The sequence below is a fragment of the Astyanax mexicanus genome, chromosome 21, assembly GCF_023375975.1.
Source record: "Astyanax mexicanus isolate ESR-SI-001 chromosome 21, AstMex3_surface, whole genome shotgun sequence".
Classification (NCBI taxonomy): domain Eukaryota; kingdom Metazoa; phylum Chordata; class Actinopteri; order Characiformes; family Acestrorhamphidae; genus Astyanax; species Astyanax mexicanus.
The window spans coordinates 40549306-40564191 of record NC_064428.1 but is presented as its reverse complement, the minus strand read 5'-3'; the positions used below and the strand labels follow the sequence as shown (position 1 = coordinate 40564191).

The 14886-nt window shown below is 38.1% G+C and overlaps 2 protein-coding genes across 2 annotated transcripts in view; both read right to left on the bottom strand.

The window, feature by feature from the left end:
• The window catches only part of LOC125785624 (polymeric immunoglobulin receptor-like), a 22733-nt gene extending 15337 nt beyond the window's left edge, over positions 1 to 7396 (bottom strand). The window contains exons 1-5 of the mRNA XM_049469553.1: positions 7357 to 7396; positions 6572 to 6772; positions 4765 to 4881; positions 4474 to 4590; positions 4185 to 4295 (exon numbers count right to left, since the gene is read on the bottom strand). Coding sequence (XP_049325510.1) covers positions 4185 to 4295; positions 4474 to 4590; positions 4765 to 4881; positions 6572 to 6772; positions 7357 to 7396 — 586 coding nt within the window. The remainder of the gene's footprint in view (positions 1 to 4184; positions 4296 to 4473; positions 4591 to 4764; positions 4882 to 6571; positions 6773 to 7356) is intronic.
• LOC103025535 (uncharacterized) lies at positions 6970 to 14886 on the bottom strand. Its single transcript, XM_049469552.1, has 7 exons — positions 14744 to 14886; positions 12425 to 12712; positions 12019 to 12339; positions 9984 to 10268; positions 9682 to 9722; positions 7357 to 9588; positions 6970 to 7254 (listed from the first exon to the last, which is right to left on the bottom strand). The coding sequence occupies exons 1-6, from the start codon at positions 14760 to 14762 to the stop codon at positions 8926 to 8928; spliced, it is 1617 nt and encodes a 538-aa protein (XP_049325509.1). The 5' UTR covers positions 14763 to 14886; the 3' UTR covers positions 6970 to 7254; positions 7357 to 8925.

Here is a 14886-nt window from a genome sequence, read left to right as displayed (position 1 = left end):
GTCAGCGCCGGACACAACTAAATGACTCACAGCAAGCGGGAGAGTGAGCCAAGTGAATGAAGTGAAAAAAAAAATAAACCAAGCAGAAATAATGATTTAAAAACGGTAAAAAAACAATAAGGGATAGAGAGAAAAAGTAAGCGAACTTAGAAGTGAAGGGGAATCCCCTCTGGTCGCTATAAGCGATAGAAAGTTATTTTTTTTTTTTTTTTTTTAACGAAAGTACAAAGAGAGAGAGAAGGGGAAAGACAGCCTCGTGGTGACACGACCAGCGAGGTAAAGGGATTAGAGCGACGCAGGTAGCTCTAGAAGAAATAAAGAGAACCTCTCTGAACTGAGCCCAGTATACACCGTTCTCATAGAGGTTAAAGATAGAGAGCCACTTGGCAACTCAGAAAAGATCGCTAGAAAACCCGGCGTGGTCTTGCTTTCTGAAGGGAATACTCAAGACTCTGCGCCGAGGAACCGGAAGGAAGCCCTTATAAGGTAGTGACACCAGCTGTTGTTAATCGCGCTGATTACCACCTGGCTTAGAGCGTGGCCTCCCTCTAGTGGTGGAAAGACCACGGCGTGGGCGGCCTCTTACAGTTACTGTATATTCTGAATCTCTGATTTGGAAATAAAGACAGAGATTAATCCATTAATCCAGATGGACTGAACTCAAACCCAGTACAGATGAGTGAATGGTGGAATGGCAATTTGAATTTCCTTAATATCAGGTATCATAATTTTATCAATATTACTGTTAAAAGTGTCTTTTTTTTACATTTTTATCTAAAATTTCCCCCTATCACTAGTTATGCCCTCAACACTAGGATGGTGAAGACTAGTACACGCCTCCTCATTTACATGTGAAGTGAGACTCCGCCTCTTTTTGAACTGCTGCTGATGTAGCATTAAATACACTCGGAGGAAAGCGCAGCAACTCAGGTTCAATACATCAGCTAACAGAAGCCTGTGCAGACCAACATCACTTTGAGAGTGATGTGGAGAAATAGCGCCACCTACTGTACCCACCCAGACAGCTCTCTCACTCTCGGACTCCGGCTACTGATGACAAACAGCATGACCTGTGATTCGAACGAGTGATCTCCCGATCATAGTGGCAGTGCCTAAGTCTGCTGGACCACTTGGAGCCCATTATACGTGATTTTTAAATGACATTAGATAAGTGTATATACAGATATATTTTATTGATTACAGGAGATAATACAATAGTTTATGATAGAATATCTTAAAGAAGCTTAACATTTTAAAGAATTAGCATTTTAAAGGAAAACAAAACTGCAACAATGATGTAAGATTACACATAAAATGAAAAGAAAATGACAAAAATTATTATTAATTATTATTATTAAAAAATATATTATAAAAAAAATCATAACTGTTCAAAAATAATTTGATATCTGAATATCAAACATTTCAAATACTAGACAAAAAAAAACACAAAACGTCAACATTTTTGTTAAATGACAAAAAAATGTAAAAATAAAAATATAAGAACAATTTTTTAACAAATCAATAAAAGGAAATACAGGTTATTATTTGAATCAGCACATTAACATTTTCATTAGAACATGACAACCGCATCTTATTTAAGATTTAATTGAATATAGATGATTTAACATACAACTAGCAATTAATCCTAATCTAAACACAAGCAGTTTATAAACTTCATCACATTCCAGAGTTTTCTAGTTTAAATTAAATTGTGGTGATAGTCATTGATGTTAAGGATTAGGCTAAATTTGACTCTCGTAGACTGAACCTGATTGGTTGATGCTGGAGTTCAGAGTCTCTTAGACTCAATCAGATTAGTTGGTGTTGGGTTTAGGCTCTGGTAGACTGAATCTGATTGGTTGGTGTTGAGGTTTAGGCTCTGGTAGACTGAATCTGATTGGTTGGTGTTGGGTTTAGGCTCTGGTACACTGAATCTGATTGGTTGGTGTTGGGGTTTAGACTCCGGTAAATTGAATCTGGTTCTCGGGTTCTGGGATCCAGACTCTGATAGACGGAATTGGTGGTGTTGGTGTTGGGTTGCATATTCTGGTAGTTTGGATCCATTCTGATGATGTTCAGGTTTCCAGGTGGATCATTTTCATAATCACTCTAAAATTAGATTCAAACACACATACAAAATAACTAATAATTAGCATATTTAAACAATGTACTTTACTGCCTGTAAAAATAAGCTAAAAATAATAATTGTGATTGAGATTTAACCGTATTTAGGTTGCACTGCAAGTTAAATGAACCAGATAACCATTAACTTACTTGTTCATTGGTTCCTGAGGGTTGACTGATGAAGGCAGAGTCTGTATAAAAAAGTTAGCATAAAACATCAGTTAGACAAATATTCCAGTAAAAATCTCAGAAGACAGGCCAGCTCAAAATCACATAGCCACGAGAAAACTGAGACAGGATAGAGCTTAATAAAACAGAGGAAAAAGTGGAAAAGGAAAAAAGGGGCATACAAACTTTAAAACTTAAAGTTTTCAATAGTTTCTTTGCTTCATCTGTTTGTTGAAATCTTCCTTTGGATTTCTTGGTCAGGTTGGTTAGTAGAGTGACCATGGTGTTAAAATTCTGTTAGCTAAGGCCAATCTGTGACAGACTTTGACTTGGCTTGATCCATGTTTAGCTGACCCTTTAATACCACAAAAACAAAGCAAGGAGACCAACTGAGCATGGAAGTTTTTCTCCAGATTTGCATAGAAATGGCTCTCTAAAAGTAGCTGGAGAAACTGCCATACATAAATTACCTGCTCTTCCATGTTAATACTATAAATAAGAATGTTGTTCAGATAGATAAAAGCATAGTGGTTTAGAGACCTTATTAACGTAACACTGGAAGACGGCTGGAGAATTCATTAATCCATAAGGCATCCCAGGATAGTGGCCGAATGAAATCATGAAATCACCTTCTCCTACTCGAATAAGGTTGAAAGTGCTGCACTGGCCTCAAATGCCAGGGTCAGGGGATACTTGCCTTTCAATATGATTTCGTTTAGACCTCAGTAGTCAATGCATGTGCATAAACCACCATCCTTCTTCCCTACAAAAAGAACCAGGCTTCTGGTGGGGAGGTTACAGGCTGGATGAACGTACATAGTCCTAGGCTCCAGGCTATTACTGAGTGTGTTATTCAGAAAATGCAGACCCCAGTACCAGCGGCAGCTGAGGAGCACTGATCAGAAACAGGGTGATCTGTTTAGCTTGTTGGCCAATTTGTAATTAAATGGTCAAGTCTGTTTGAAATAGCTCCTTGCTTAAGAGACTGCCCATCAGTTGCTGATAGTGGCAGATGGTGTTCTAGCCAGTGTGAAGTCAATGAAATTGCCAGCAGCACTTGAATCGCCAGGAAATATCAGCATTAAGAAACACCCTAGAGTTCTGAGGAGATGAACTGGGGTCCGTCACTGGTCTCTGGCCCTGTGGCAGACTTTGGCTGTCCCTAACAATTCTGAACAGTTTGGATGCAGATGTCCCCACATGGGGGATTGGCAGTCCCAACTGCATCAGCTGTTCACCATCATTTTGTCTTTCTGTCTTGTCTCTCTGTGGATGACAGCAATGTAGGGTGTACTGGGAGGCAAGCTTGAAGCCATTGTGGAGGAGGTATGACGGTCACCCTGGAAGACCCTTTAACCGTGACAGAATCTGTTGGAGGACCTGCTCATGTCTACCAATAGCAGCCCCCTGACTTACTACAGCATTTCTCAGTTGCATCTGTTAACTCTGCTGGGATCATGACTGGCTCATTCTTGCTATAATATGGCATCCCAACTGGAGGTGGATTTGAATGGCCAACCTCTGGGATGGAGAGCAAGTGTAAACTGAGTGATCTAAAGACTAAGTTTTAATGATAGGTACCCAAATGTAGAATGGAGCAGAGGAACCATTTGTTTAAGACAAGAAACTGAACTGAACATCTTGGTTATACGACGAGTGAAAACATATATAATGTCACTGTGCTCATCTAAGCAAACAAGTAGTTAGTGTTTAATAAAAGTCCAAGTCCAAATACTCTGCTTTCAGTCAGGAACAGGAAGTGGGTACTTTGTCATTAATTGGTAATTATAAGTACTTTTTTATTAACTAACATTAACATTAATTATGTTTTAATGATGCTATGCGATGATGAAATGGAACCATATGAACATTTACAAAGAAATCAACAGTACCTTGAGTCTTGGAGCATCTCAGTTTGTAGAAGATCAGTGTTAATCCTCCAATCAGCAGCAGAACCACACAGATACTCACAGAGATGATGATAATGGTAGAGGAACCTGGAGCTGAGAAACAGAAAGAACAGATCATGACCAGTTTAACCAGTTACCCTCAAAATCTACATCTGTTCCAGTTCCTGCTGTGGAGCCTCAAGCTCTAAAGTTCTGCCTGAGCACAATTAACATGAATACAGAATATAGAAAGAGGGAATTCTGGGTAATTTGGGTAAATTCCAGTTCTTACTGGAAGGTTCTTCAGCAGGGATGGCCACTGTTGGAGCTGTTGGTGCTGCTGATGTTCTTCTGTAGGTCACTGATGTTGATTGGATAGTTGCTCTTGGTCTCAGTGATTCCTTGGAGTCTTTAAATCAAAAGTGAGATGAGAAGTAAAACACAACACCATTAAATATAACATTTCTAAATGAACAGACAGGAAAGTAAATTCTATGTAAAGATGTGGTGGAGTGAAGGAATCCTGAGCATAGAGTGATGCCACGCCCCCCTGTGTGTTCATAGTCTGTCATCTTAGCCTTACTGGAAGTTTCTTCAGTAGAGATGGTCACTGCTGGTGATGTTGGTGCTGCTGATGTTCTTCTGTAGGTCACTGATGTTGTTTGGATAGTTGCTCTTGGTCCGAGTGTTTCTTTAGAGTCTTTTAATCAACAATAAAAAACACAGAAGAAAAGTAAAATTTAACAAGCTTAAGCCCCTCTAGGGATGCAACAGTACAGTGTTGCCACGGTTCGGTTCATATCAGTGTTCTTGGGTCACGGTATCGGTTTTGATATATCAATATTAAAGCTTAGATTCTCTGCCTGAACCTGAAAAATAGTCTGTGGCATAGGCATCTGTTTTTTAATGCTATTTTTATTTTATGTAAAGCTCTGGTGTGGTAATCACAATATAGCCAAATAACCAAGTATTATGATTAACAAAAACAAACAAAATAATGAAAACTGAAAGTAAAAAAAAAACATTTTCGTTAACTGAAACTAATAAAAACGGTATTTGAAATAAAAAAGGTAACTAACTGGAACTGTATTGAGAGTTTATAAAACTAACTAAAATGAACTGAAATTACTGATAGAATACAATTCGTTTTTGTGTTTGTTCATTTATTTATAAGCGCTGTTTCCAGCGTTTTTTTGGCTCACAAAGCGGAGCCGAATTCTGCGGGGAGTCGTATTCGGCACAACAGCGGCAGCGTGGTGGCACCTCATGGTCCGTGGCGTTAGTTCTTGTTTATAACGCTCGAGCTAGCCGCAAAATTATGACAGAAAACCCTGAGGAAGCTGCAGAATGGGATTAGAATATTAGAGAATAAATCTCTCTCTCTTGCGCTCACTCATAGTTGATAATGTTGGTGAAAATTAGTGAAACCTGTAGAGTTTATTGAGTTTTTGACTTTGTTTATGTGTTTCTCAGATTAATCTGATATGATGTGTAAAAACTAATCAACACAAAATAAAATTAAACTATAATGAAACTTTAAAAGCTATTATAACCTTAAGTTATAAGTTAACATATCAAACTGTTTAAAAAAATTCACCAGTTAGAATGTTATAATCACACAGCTCTGGGTGCACGTGAGATTGTCTGTGCTGGACTTTATTAAATAATATTTCTGCGCACCTTCAGTACTGCAGTGTTAATTAATATCATTCTAAACAGATTTCACTAATCGGCCCAAAATATCGAATGATTTGATATAATACCAAGAACCGTTACATGCCTAAGCCCCTCCCAATGAGACAAGACAATGTCCGCACACACAACACTGAGCATCTGAGATAGCAGAATACAGGATGAAATGTTCCTCCACCTCACAAAATTAGAGTTGTGATCTTATTAGGCATTGCAGCCAGTCTCAGTAGGATGAATCTGATTTAGTCTTTAAGCTAACAGCCAATCACAGCAGAATTAGAGGATTCAGCGTGATCAAGGGCCCAATTTTAATGATCTATAGCGCTCTGGTCATTTGCGACTTGGTTTTAGGGGTGTGTCCTGTGTCTACGGTTTCATTAATATCGGATTTATATATTTGGATTCATATATTGTAATAAATGTGACTTGATGATAAGAAACGAACGCTATCATATAACTTTATAGATCTGTGTATTTCACATTTTTTTAAGTTTTGAATAACTGATGGACAGCATGAGGTGCGTGATGCAAGAACACAGTGGCAATGTGCTTTGATGTTTTCAAATGTAAAAAATATAAAAGTAAATTTCACTTAAATAATAGCGAAGTAAAATAAACTGCAGGATGTGAGGATGTGAGAGAAATAGTGAGAATGAGCATCTGTCAAATTCGCAAACAGCTGAATAAGTAAATCTTACCAGAAACCTGTAGATGAATCTTTGAGAAGTGAGAGATGTAACTCACTGATTCTCCTCCCTCCCCCACTCCACAGTAATAAACTCCTTCATCGTCTTCTCTCACATCACTGATTCTCACACTGACAACTCTAGACCTTTTGTTATCAGAGATGGAGCACCTTCCCTTCTGAGAATCGAAGGTATTGATCAATTCATGTAATTCTCCAGTTTTTAGAAGATCTTGTAGTTAATCTGAAACTTCTCTGGATAGGGACAGCTGATGGTGACGGTCTCTCCCAGGTAACCAATCACAGTCTTTGGTCCCGAACAACATGAATCTGTCAATCAAACACAATCACTTATCTTATCTTATCTTATCTTATCCATATAATTCCAGGTTTAATGTTCTTCACCTGTTTTCACTCTCAGATTCACAGTGTGGCTCCACCTTCCAGCCTCTCCACACTGATATAATCCAGCATCTTCTAAACTCAGATCTCTGTAGAACACTTCAAGACTTCCCGGATATTCCAGAAGAGAAAATCTGTCTTTATGAATTCATGAGTTCTGTGTTTTTACATAAATGCACTGCTCTGTTTTCTCTTTACAAAAATATGTTTTAGATCCTTTGTACTGTTTATGATGACAATAGATTGTAACCATGCCTCCTGCATAGCCAATCATATCAAAGCAGCCCACTGGACCTGCCAATCAGAGTGAAGATTCTCACTAATCTCTCATTAAAGAATAAACCATCAGTAATTTACACAGAAATAAAATCTCCAAACTGAAGTAGAGGAACTGACCTGAGATCAGGTAGAGGGTGAAGACGAGGAGGATCTTCATCCTGAATTAAACTGAGAGTCCACTCCACTATCTTATCTATCAGAGTTCAGTCAGATCTTCCTAAAGTGTGTATAAGTGTGTGTGTCTCCGTCGTCTCTTCTGTCTGGTTTGGTTGGTTTCTTTGCTGGTTTCTCTGGAAGAGTCTAAAGTGTCAAAACTTGGCTCCTCCCTCCAGCATCATTGATCAAAAATCAGATTAAACACACAATATTGTGTAATATTTTCTGTCAGGTCATTGCTGACTATATTTTTACACATGTTGAAAGTCCCTGACTGTTTAAATTAAGACGGACTTTTTTAACTCAGTTATCTTTCTGCACTGAGTTACACCGAAGCACGTTGAAATACTAACTACAGTTGCAAGAAAAAGTATGTGAAGCCTTTTGGAATTACTTTGATTTCTGCACAAATTAATCATTAAATATGTTTTGATCTTCATCTAGGTCACAACTATTGACAAACACAATCTGCTTAAAGTAATACCACACAAAAAATATATGTTTGCATGGTTTTATTGAAGACAACATATTAACATCCAGTGAGTGGATAAAAGTATGTGAACCTTTGGATGTATTAACTGGTTGATTCTCCTTTAGCAGCAAAAACCTCATACTTTTCCTGTAGCTGCAGATCAGACCTGCAGAACAGTCAGGAGGAATTTTGGACCATTCCTCTTCACTTAACTGTTTCAGTTCCTCAGAACACCTTAAGTGGTAACCCTTAAATCTCTTTAGATGTTTCTGAAGTATTTTAGCTTGGTATCCAATTTCAAAGTCCTTAAATTATGAGTTTTTGAAGTAAAAGTAAAAGTGGCCTAGTCCTTAGAACTTAAATATGCTGTGGCATGAACTAAAACACTGTATTTATGTTGGAAAACTCTAAAAGGAAATTCTAAATAAAAACAATTCTGCAAAAAAACTTTCAAAGGTCAAACCCTCATTCGGTATTTTTGTGATGTCAAGGTATCAGCCAAGCTTTCCGCTTATATCTACATGTGAGGAGTAATAATTATTCATATTAGAATCAAAATATTCAGTAATAATTAGTCTAATTACAGTCTGGAGTTTGCAGTTTTTGATCTCCAGATCTGACTGACTCTTACTGAAAGGAAGTCAGTATGGACGATGATGCTGAAGGTATTTTTAATCATGTTTGTGCTAAATTTCAGGCGTAACATGAAATAAATCAACGAGCATGTCAACTGCGCTCTGACTTTGATGGATTGCTATTTTAACGGCACAGCTACCTGGACGTGTCCAATGCTTCTCAGCAGAGGAAACTGAGCTGATTGTTCGGCAGCTTATTTACGGGAACTGGGCTTGAGTTTTGATCCGCGCAAGGTGTGCTTTTCCCGTTGTTATTATAGCAACAACAGTCAATGGAGCCTCTGTATTTTCTGTTAACAAGATAGCAATACTCCAGAAATTTACCTGACCACACCTCATTTTAATGGTGTTAATTAATGCAGAAATAAAAAAACAACAGAAGCTAGCAATCAACTCTAATCTAAAGACAAGCGCAATAACAACTCAGTTGGGGTTCTGGCTCTTGAAGACTGAATCTGATTGGATGGTGTTTGGGTTTAGGCTCTGGTAGACTGAATTTGATTGGATGGTGTTGGGGTTTAGGCTCTGGAAGACCGGATCTGATTGGGTGGTGTTGGGGTTTAGAGTCCAGTAGACTGAATCTGATTGGATGGTGTTGGGGTTTAGGCTCTGGTAGACTGAATTTGATTGGATGGTGTTGGGGTTTAGGCTCTGGAAGACTGAATCTGATTGGGTGGTGTTGGGGTTTAGACTCTGGTAGACTGAATTTGATTGGATGGTGTTGGGGTTTAGGCTCTGGTAGACTGAATTCGATTGGATGGTGTTGGGGTTTAGGCTCTGGTAGACTGAATTTGATTGGATGGTGTTGGGGTTTAGGCTCTGGAAGACTGAATCTGATTGGTTGGTGTTGGGGTTTAGAGTCCAGTAGACTGAATCTGATTGAATGGTGTTGGGGTTTAGACTCTGGTAGACTGAATCTGTTTGGGTGGTGTTGGGGTTTAGGCTCTGGTAGACTGAATCTGATTGGTTGGTGTTGGGATTTAGACTCTGATAAATGGAATCTGCCTGTTTGGAGTTGGTTCCAATGTTCTGGTAGTCTTGACCCATCCTGATGTTCTGATATTCTGCTGGATCATTTTCATGAATCTGTTTGCATTAAAAATTATAAATTTAAATTAAAAAAAATAGTTGATGCATAAGATTTGAAGATCTCCAATTGATAGCGTTCTTTTTACTTACTATATCATTTTTTCGTGATCGTCTATTGGTGATGGGTGAATCTGCAAAAAGAGAGAAACATCACCACTAGAGGGAGACTGTGGCATCATATTTTTTTGAGGAACTGTTGCAGAGCTTATCTTATTTATAACAGAGCAGGAGTCACAAGAGGGCATATTCCGAAATGTTCTTAAAGATTTAGTTTTATATATATATATATATATATATATATATATATATATATATATATATATATATATATATATATATATATATATATATATATATATATTTTTTTTTTTTTTTTTAAATAACCACAGTACCTTGAGTCTTGGAGCATCTCAGTTTGTAGAAGATCAGTGTTAATCCTCCAGTCAGCAGCAGAACCACACAGATACTCACAGTGATGATGATAATGATGGTGATGATAGCGAAACCTGGAGCTAGAAAAAGCAGAGCATGATGAATTTGAACCAGTAACCAGGTATGGAGTTTAAAGCTCTGAAGTTCTGCCTGTACACATATAACATAAATATAAAATATAGAAAGAGGAGGTTTTGGGTAATAACTTAATGGAGTCCTTAATGGACGGTTCTTCTTCAGAGATGGTCACTGTTAGTACAGTTGGTGTTTGGAAAGCTGTAATCGGTCCTGCTAGTGGAGTTCCTGATGTTTCTTTTAACCCTTTAAAATATATATAGTTAAAAAAAATCTCTACAAAAGAAAGAAAAATCAACATCATCACTAACAAGCCTGATTATGAGTTCTTACCTGAATGTTCTTCATCAGAGGTGGACGTTATTGGTGCAGTTGATGTTCTTTTATAGGTCACTTTTCTTGGCTGGAGAGTTGTGTGTAATCTTGATTCTGTTTTTTCAGAGTAAAAACATTTAAACAGTAAAACATGACAAAATACATATATATACTCATTGACAACAAAATAACATCCCAAGAAAGAGTTGTCTGAAGAGCAGAGGCTTATTGGGGTAAATTTAGCTATAATTGAAAAGAGGTTCTAGTTTAGACCCTGCAGGTTCCTCTATCCTGGATATGAGATCAGATTAAGAGAGTTGGGTATGGAGGTTCTACAGGTTACATATGGATCCTGCAGCACATTTACCCACAGATGTTGCTACAGCTGGGTCTGTAGATCCTGCTGCACACTCATAGGTTGAGTCCCAGCTGCTCCATAAATGCTGGATTGGTGATAAATCAGGAAACCCTTGCTGTGTGTGGGTGAGCATTATTCTGATGAAAAATGCTATCAGCTGGAAGTTGATAGCATGAGAGGCAGCAACACGTGTCTGCAGGATGTTCTGCACACATCACTGAGCTGTAAATGTTCCTCATATCTCTACTAGGGGTGACCGACTGTCGTATGAGATGCTCCACAGATCATCGATCACACCAGCAGTTTACAGTGTGAACTCTTCAGTCCACACCAGCAGTTTACAGTGTGAACTCTTCAGTCCACACCAGCAGTTTACAGTGTGAACTCTTCAGTCCATGTGAAAGGCAGGACTGAATCTCTCACCATAAGGCTCAATACATAAACCTGGCCAGGTGACTGTGGCCGGCTGAATGATGGTCTAGATGGTGGACAATTTATTGAAATGACCATCCCTATACTCTCAGTCATCCCAAATTTCAAAGTCTGTTAACTGGAAAAATGTCTGAGTGTGTTGTAGAGGCAAGTCTATATCTTAATTTCCTTTTTGTTTAACAGTGGGGAAAGCAGTTTACAGCACTTCTCCCTTGTCTTACACTTCGCCAACAGCCTATTTTCACGACTTCCACCTTCATAATTTAAATAGCAGCAGTGCTTCAGAATAAATGTATGTCTATGGGCATAGTGGAAATCATCTGGGAATTAGGTGTGTTTAGGTATATTAGGCATATTTTGGCATACTTCTATCTTAGTAATGGAAAACCAGGTGCTCCACTGACTGAATGCAACCTAGACAAGCATCAGCAATCAGAAGTTTATTGCTATGTTGGCAACAAAGGCACGTCTCGAGTGCACAAACCCAACGTTAACATCAACATAAACAGAATACAAAATGAAATAAAATTGCTATTCCCGTAAAGGAACTCAGTTTCCTCTGCTGAGAAGCGTTGGTCATGTCCAGGTAGCTGCACCATTAAAATAGCAATCTACCAAAGTCAGAGCTCACCTGGCTCTGAATGGAAAATGGCACACTGATGTTTTTTTACGCTGTGCCCAAAAATAAACACATCCATGATTAATTAAGAGAATTAGTACCGTAGTAGTTCTGTGAACTTTTCCCATCATTACGACAGCAAAGACACACTGACATGCCCTAAATCATCTCCTTGGAAAATCTTACTGTATCTTACCAGTAATAAGATGATTTTTGGTGAAGAGGGTGTAATAGCTGAATGACCGCTCTCGAATCCCAGCTCCACAGTAATAAACTCCTACATCATCTTCTCTCACATCACTGATTCTCACACTGAAAACTCTAGATCTTCTGTACTCAGAGATGGAGAATCTGTCTCTCTCAGTCTGAAAGGTGCTGATCATGACAGGAAAATGTTGACCGATCTGCTTGTAGAAGTACTTGATATCTCCCTCAAACTCCTCTGGATAGGAACAGTCGATGGTGATTGTCTCTCCTAGACGACCAGTAATGGTCTTCGACCTCAAACAACATGGATCTGTCAATCATGCACAATGAAGAATGTCAAGAACTTTATAGAAACGCAATTGGTTTTACAATTTATGTTATTTAATTTTCTTCACCTGTTTCCACTCTCAGTTTCACAGTGTTGTTCCACACTCCAGTCTCTCCACACCGATATATTCCAGCATCTCCTACACTCAGATCTCTGTAGATCACTGTGAGATGTCCAGAGTCATATAAAGAGAATCGGCCTTCATGAACCCATGTGTTCTGTGTTTGTACATTGATACACTTGTTTGGCATCACCTTGCAAAAGTATTTATCAGACAGTCCATACTGTTTGTCTTCACAGTACATCAGTACACTGCCTCCTGGATAGCCAGTCACATCAAAGCAGCCCACTGGACCTGCCAATTGTAAAGCAACAGACATGATTCAGACACTTGAAGTAAAATCTGATTGTACAACAAGCGTGAGTCAAAACCAGAACAGTGACGATGAGCCTAATGATTAGAGCCAAAATTGTAAACCAGAAGAGCAGCTTCAACAAACAGTAAAATCATGCATACAAACAAAGCAGAAGGGAAAGGCAAAAAACATATTCAAAGAGACCAAAATGGGTCATACACAGAAAATACAAAGGCATGGAAAGCATGGAAAATATTTTGCAAAAAATGTAACCTTCCAGATGATGTTCAGGATGATTTGGGTGGGATTGGATTTATATTACTACAGATTAATAGATATCATTAGTAACTGTAGTTAAATGTGCTATGTCGGTCATTTTTGCTAGACTGTCTGTTATTGAGTAAGTAAAGATTTGGGATCTTTACAAATTGCAATTTTATTATTATCATTTATAACCATAATCAAAAGATTTTACTTGTCTTCATCACTTTTAGATTCTCCTTTGTATAATTTATCATATTGTGTTTGTTTAAAGATGTTTTGTGATATGCAGTAAAGGCAAATTTATATTTTTGTGTTGAACCTATGTGCATCCTGTGACAATGCGCTATGCAGCAGAGCACGTTTATACTTCTGTGTGCGCTTATCAGTGGTTTATATGTGGGCAGGAACACAAGGCCCAGTGGACCAATCACAGCTGCGGCCTTTCACGCAAAATATAGTTACATATCCAGGGAGTTGCCTGTCGAGCTCTGGCGTAGGGTACACGGCGACACATAGGCTATGGTGTAGGTTTGACAAAAGTATAGAAAAATTGGCCTTTAGTGTGATATATAAATTTTATTTCATTTGATTCAATAGGAAATTGAACACTGGTAACACTTTAAAATAAGGGTACATTAATAAATAGTACTTCCGAAAGAATGTCTCGACTTATACTGTAATTAACTGACACGAGTTAAGACATTATCATTAATCATTACAACTTTTTATTGAATGTATCAATTCATTAATAATTAGAAGATTATATAGGATTAAAACAGTAGTAATGTTCAATAATGTCTTAAATAGTAATAAATTAAAACATTAATTAAACATTTATCAATGTTTCTTGCTGTTGTAAGTTCTGTTATTTGTGAGCCTTATCAAACAGAAGTAAAGGAACTGACCTGAGATCAGGTAAAGGGTGAAGATGAGGAGGATCTTCATCCTTTAGTGATGTCCAAACCTTCTTCAAAGTTCAATAATTTGTTCAGTATATAAAATATGCATATGAAAGTATAGATATATAAGTGTGTATCACGCTGTCGTGTATCTTCTGTCGGGTTTGGTCGTTTCCTGTTATTCAGGAAGAGGCAGCAAGCTCAGCTCAACCCACCAGTATGACCGACCACAAAGCAAAATGCACACAGAGGTCAATATGAAGTCATTTAATGATGCAACATTTAAAGACTTGATCTCATCTGCAGAATAGATGCTATGATCACTGTACGATTAAGCGAAATCATGCATAATGTGTTTTAAAATATTCAGAAATCTGGAGTTTGTAGTTTTTTTAATCTTCATCCTCCAGTTTTAGTTGTTGTCTTCAGCTGGACCTACTATAAATATGTCTGATGACTCAGACTGAACGGAAGTCAATGTTGACAAAGGAGTATGTGATACGGTAGGTTACCATAAGGTCCTTAACCTTAACCTATTACCAGCCTTCTAAAGACACTTTGCAAACTCAAAGACATTTTTAACCTAAAAGGCTAGAAGGATTCTGACTTCTTGATACTTGTACAGGTTCCAACATATTCTGTGAAGGCCTCAGTAGTTTGTTAGTGAACACTAGTGAATAAACAGCATCATGAACACCAAGAAACTCAACAGACAGATCAGAGATAAAGTTGTGGAGAAGAAGTTTAAAGCAGGGTTAGGTTTTAAAAACAAATCCCGAGCTTGGGACATCGCAAGCAGCATTGTTCCTCAATCCATCATCCAATAATGCACAAAAAAGTATTGTACAACTGTTTCTATAAACCTACCAAGACATGAACCAACCATCCACCCAAACTGACAGATCCAGCAAGTTGAGCCAAGAGGCCCATGGTCACTCTGGAGGAGCTGCAGAGATCCACAGCTCAGGTGAATCAGGAGAAACTGTAAGTCATGCAGTCGACAAATCCGG

Bases quoted from the DNA above. Each gene is read 5' to 3' on its own strand.
- LOC103025535 (XM_049469552.1), bottom strand. The intron at 12,340-12,424 runs GTGAAGAAAATT...CATGATTGACAG, and splicing joins GAAACTGAGAGTGGAAACAG to ATCCATGTTGTTTGAGGTCG. The intron at 10,269-12,018 runs GTAAGATACAGT...ACTAACAGTGAC, and splicing joins CAAAAATCATCTTATTACTG to CATCTCTGAAGAAGAACCGT.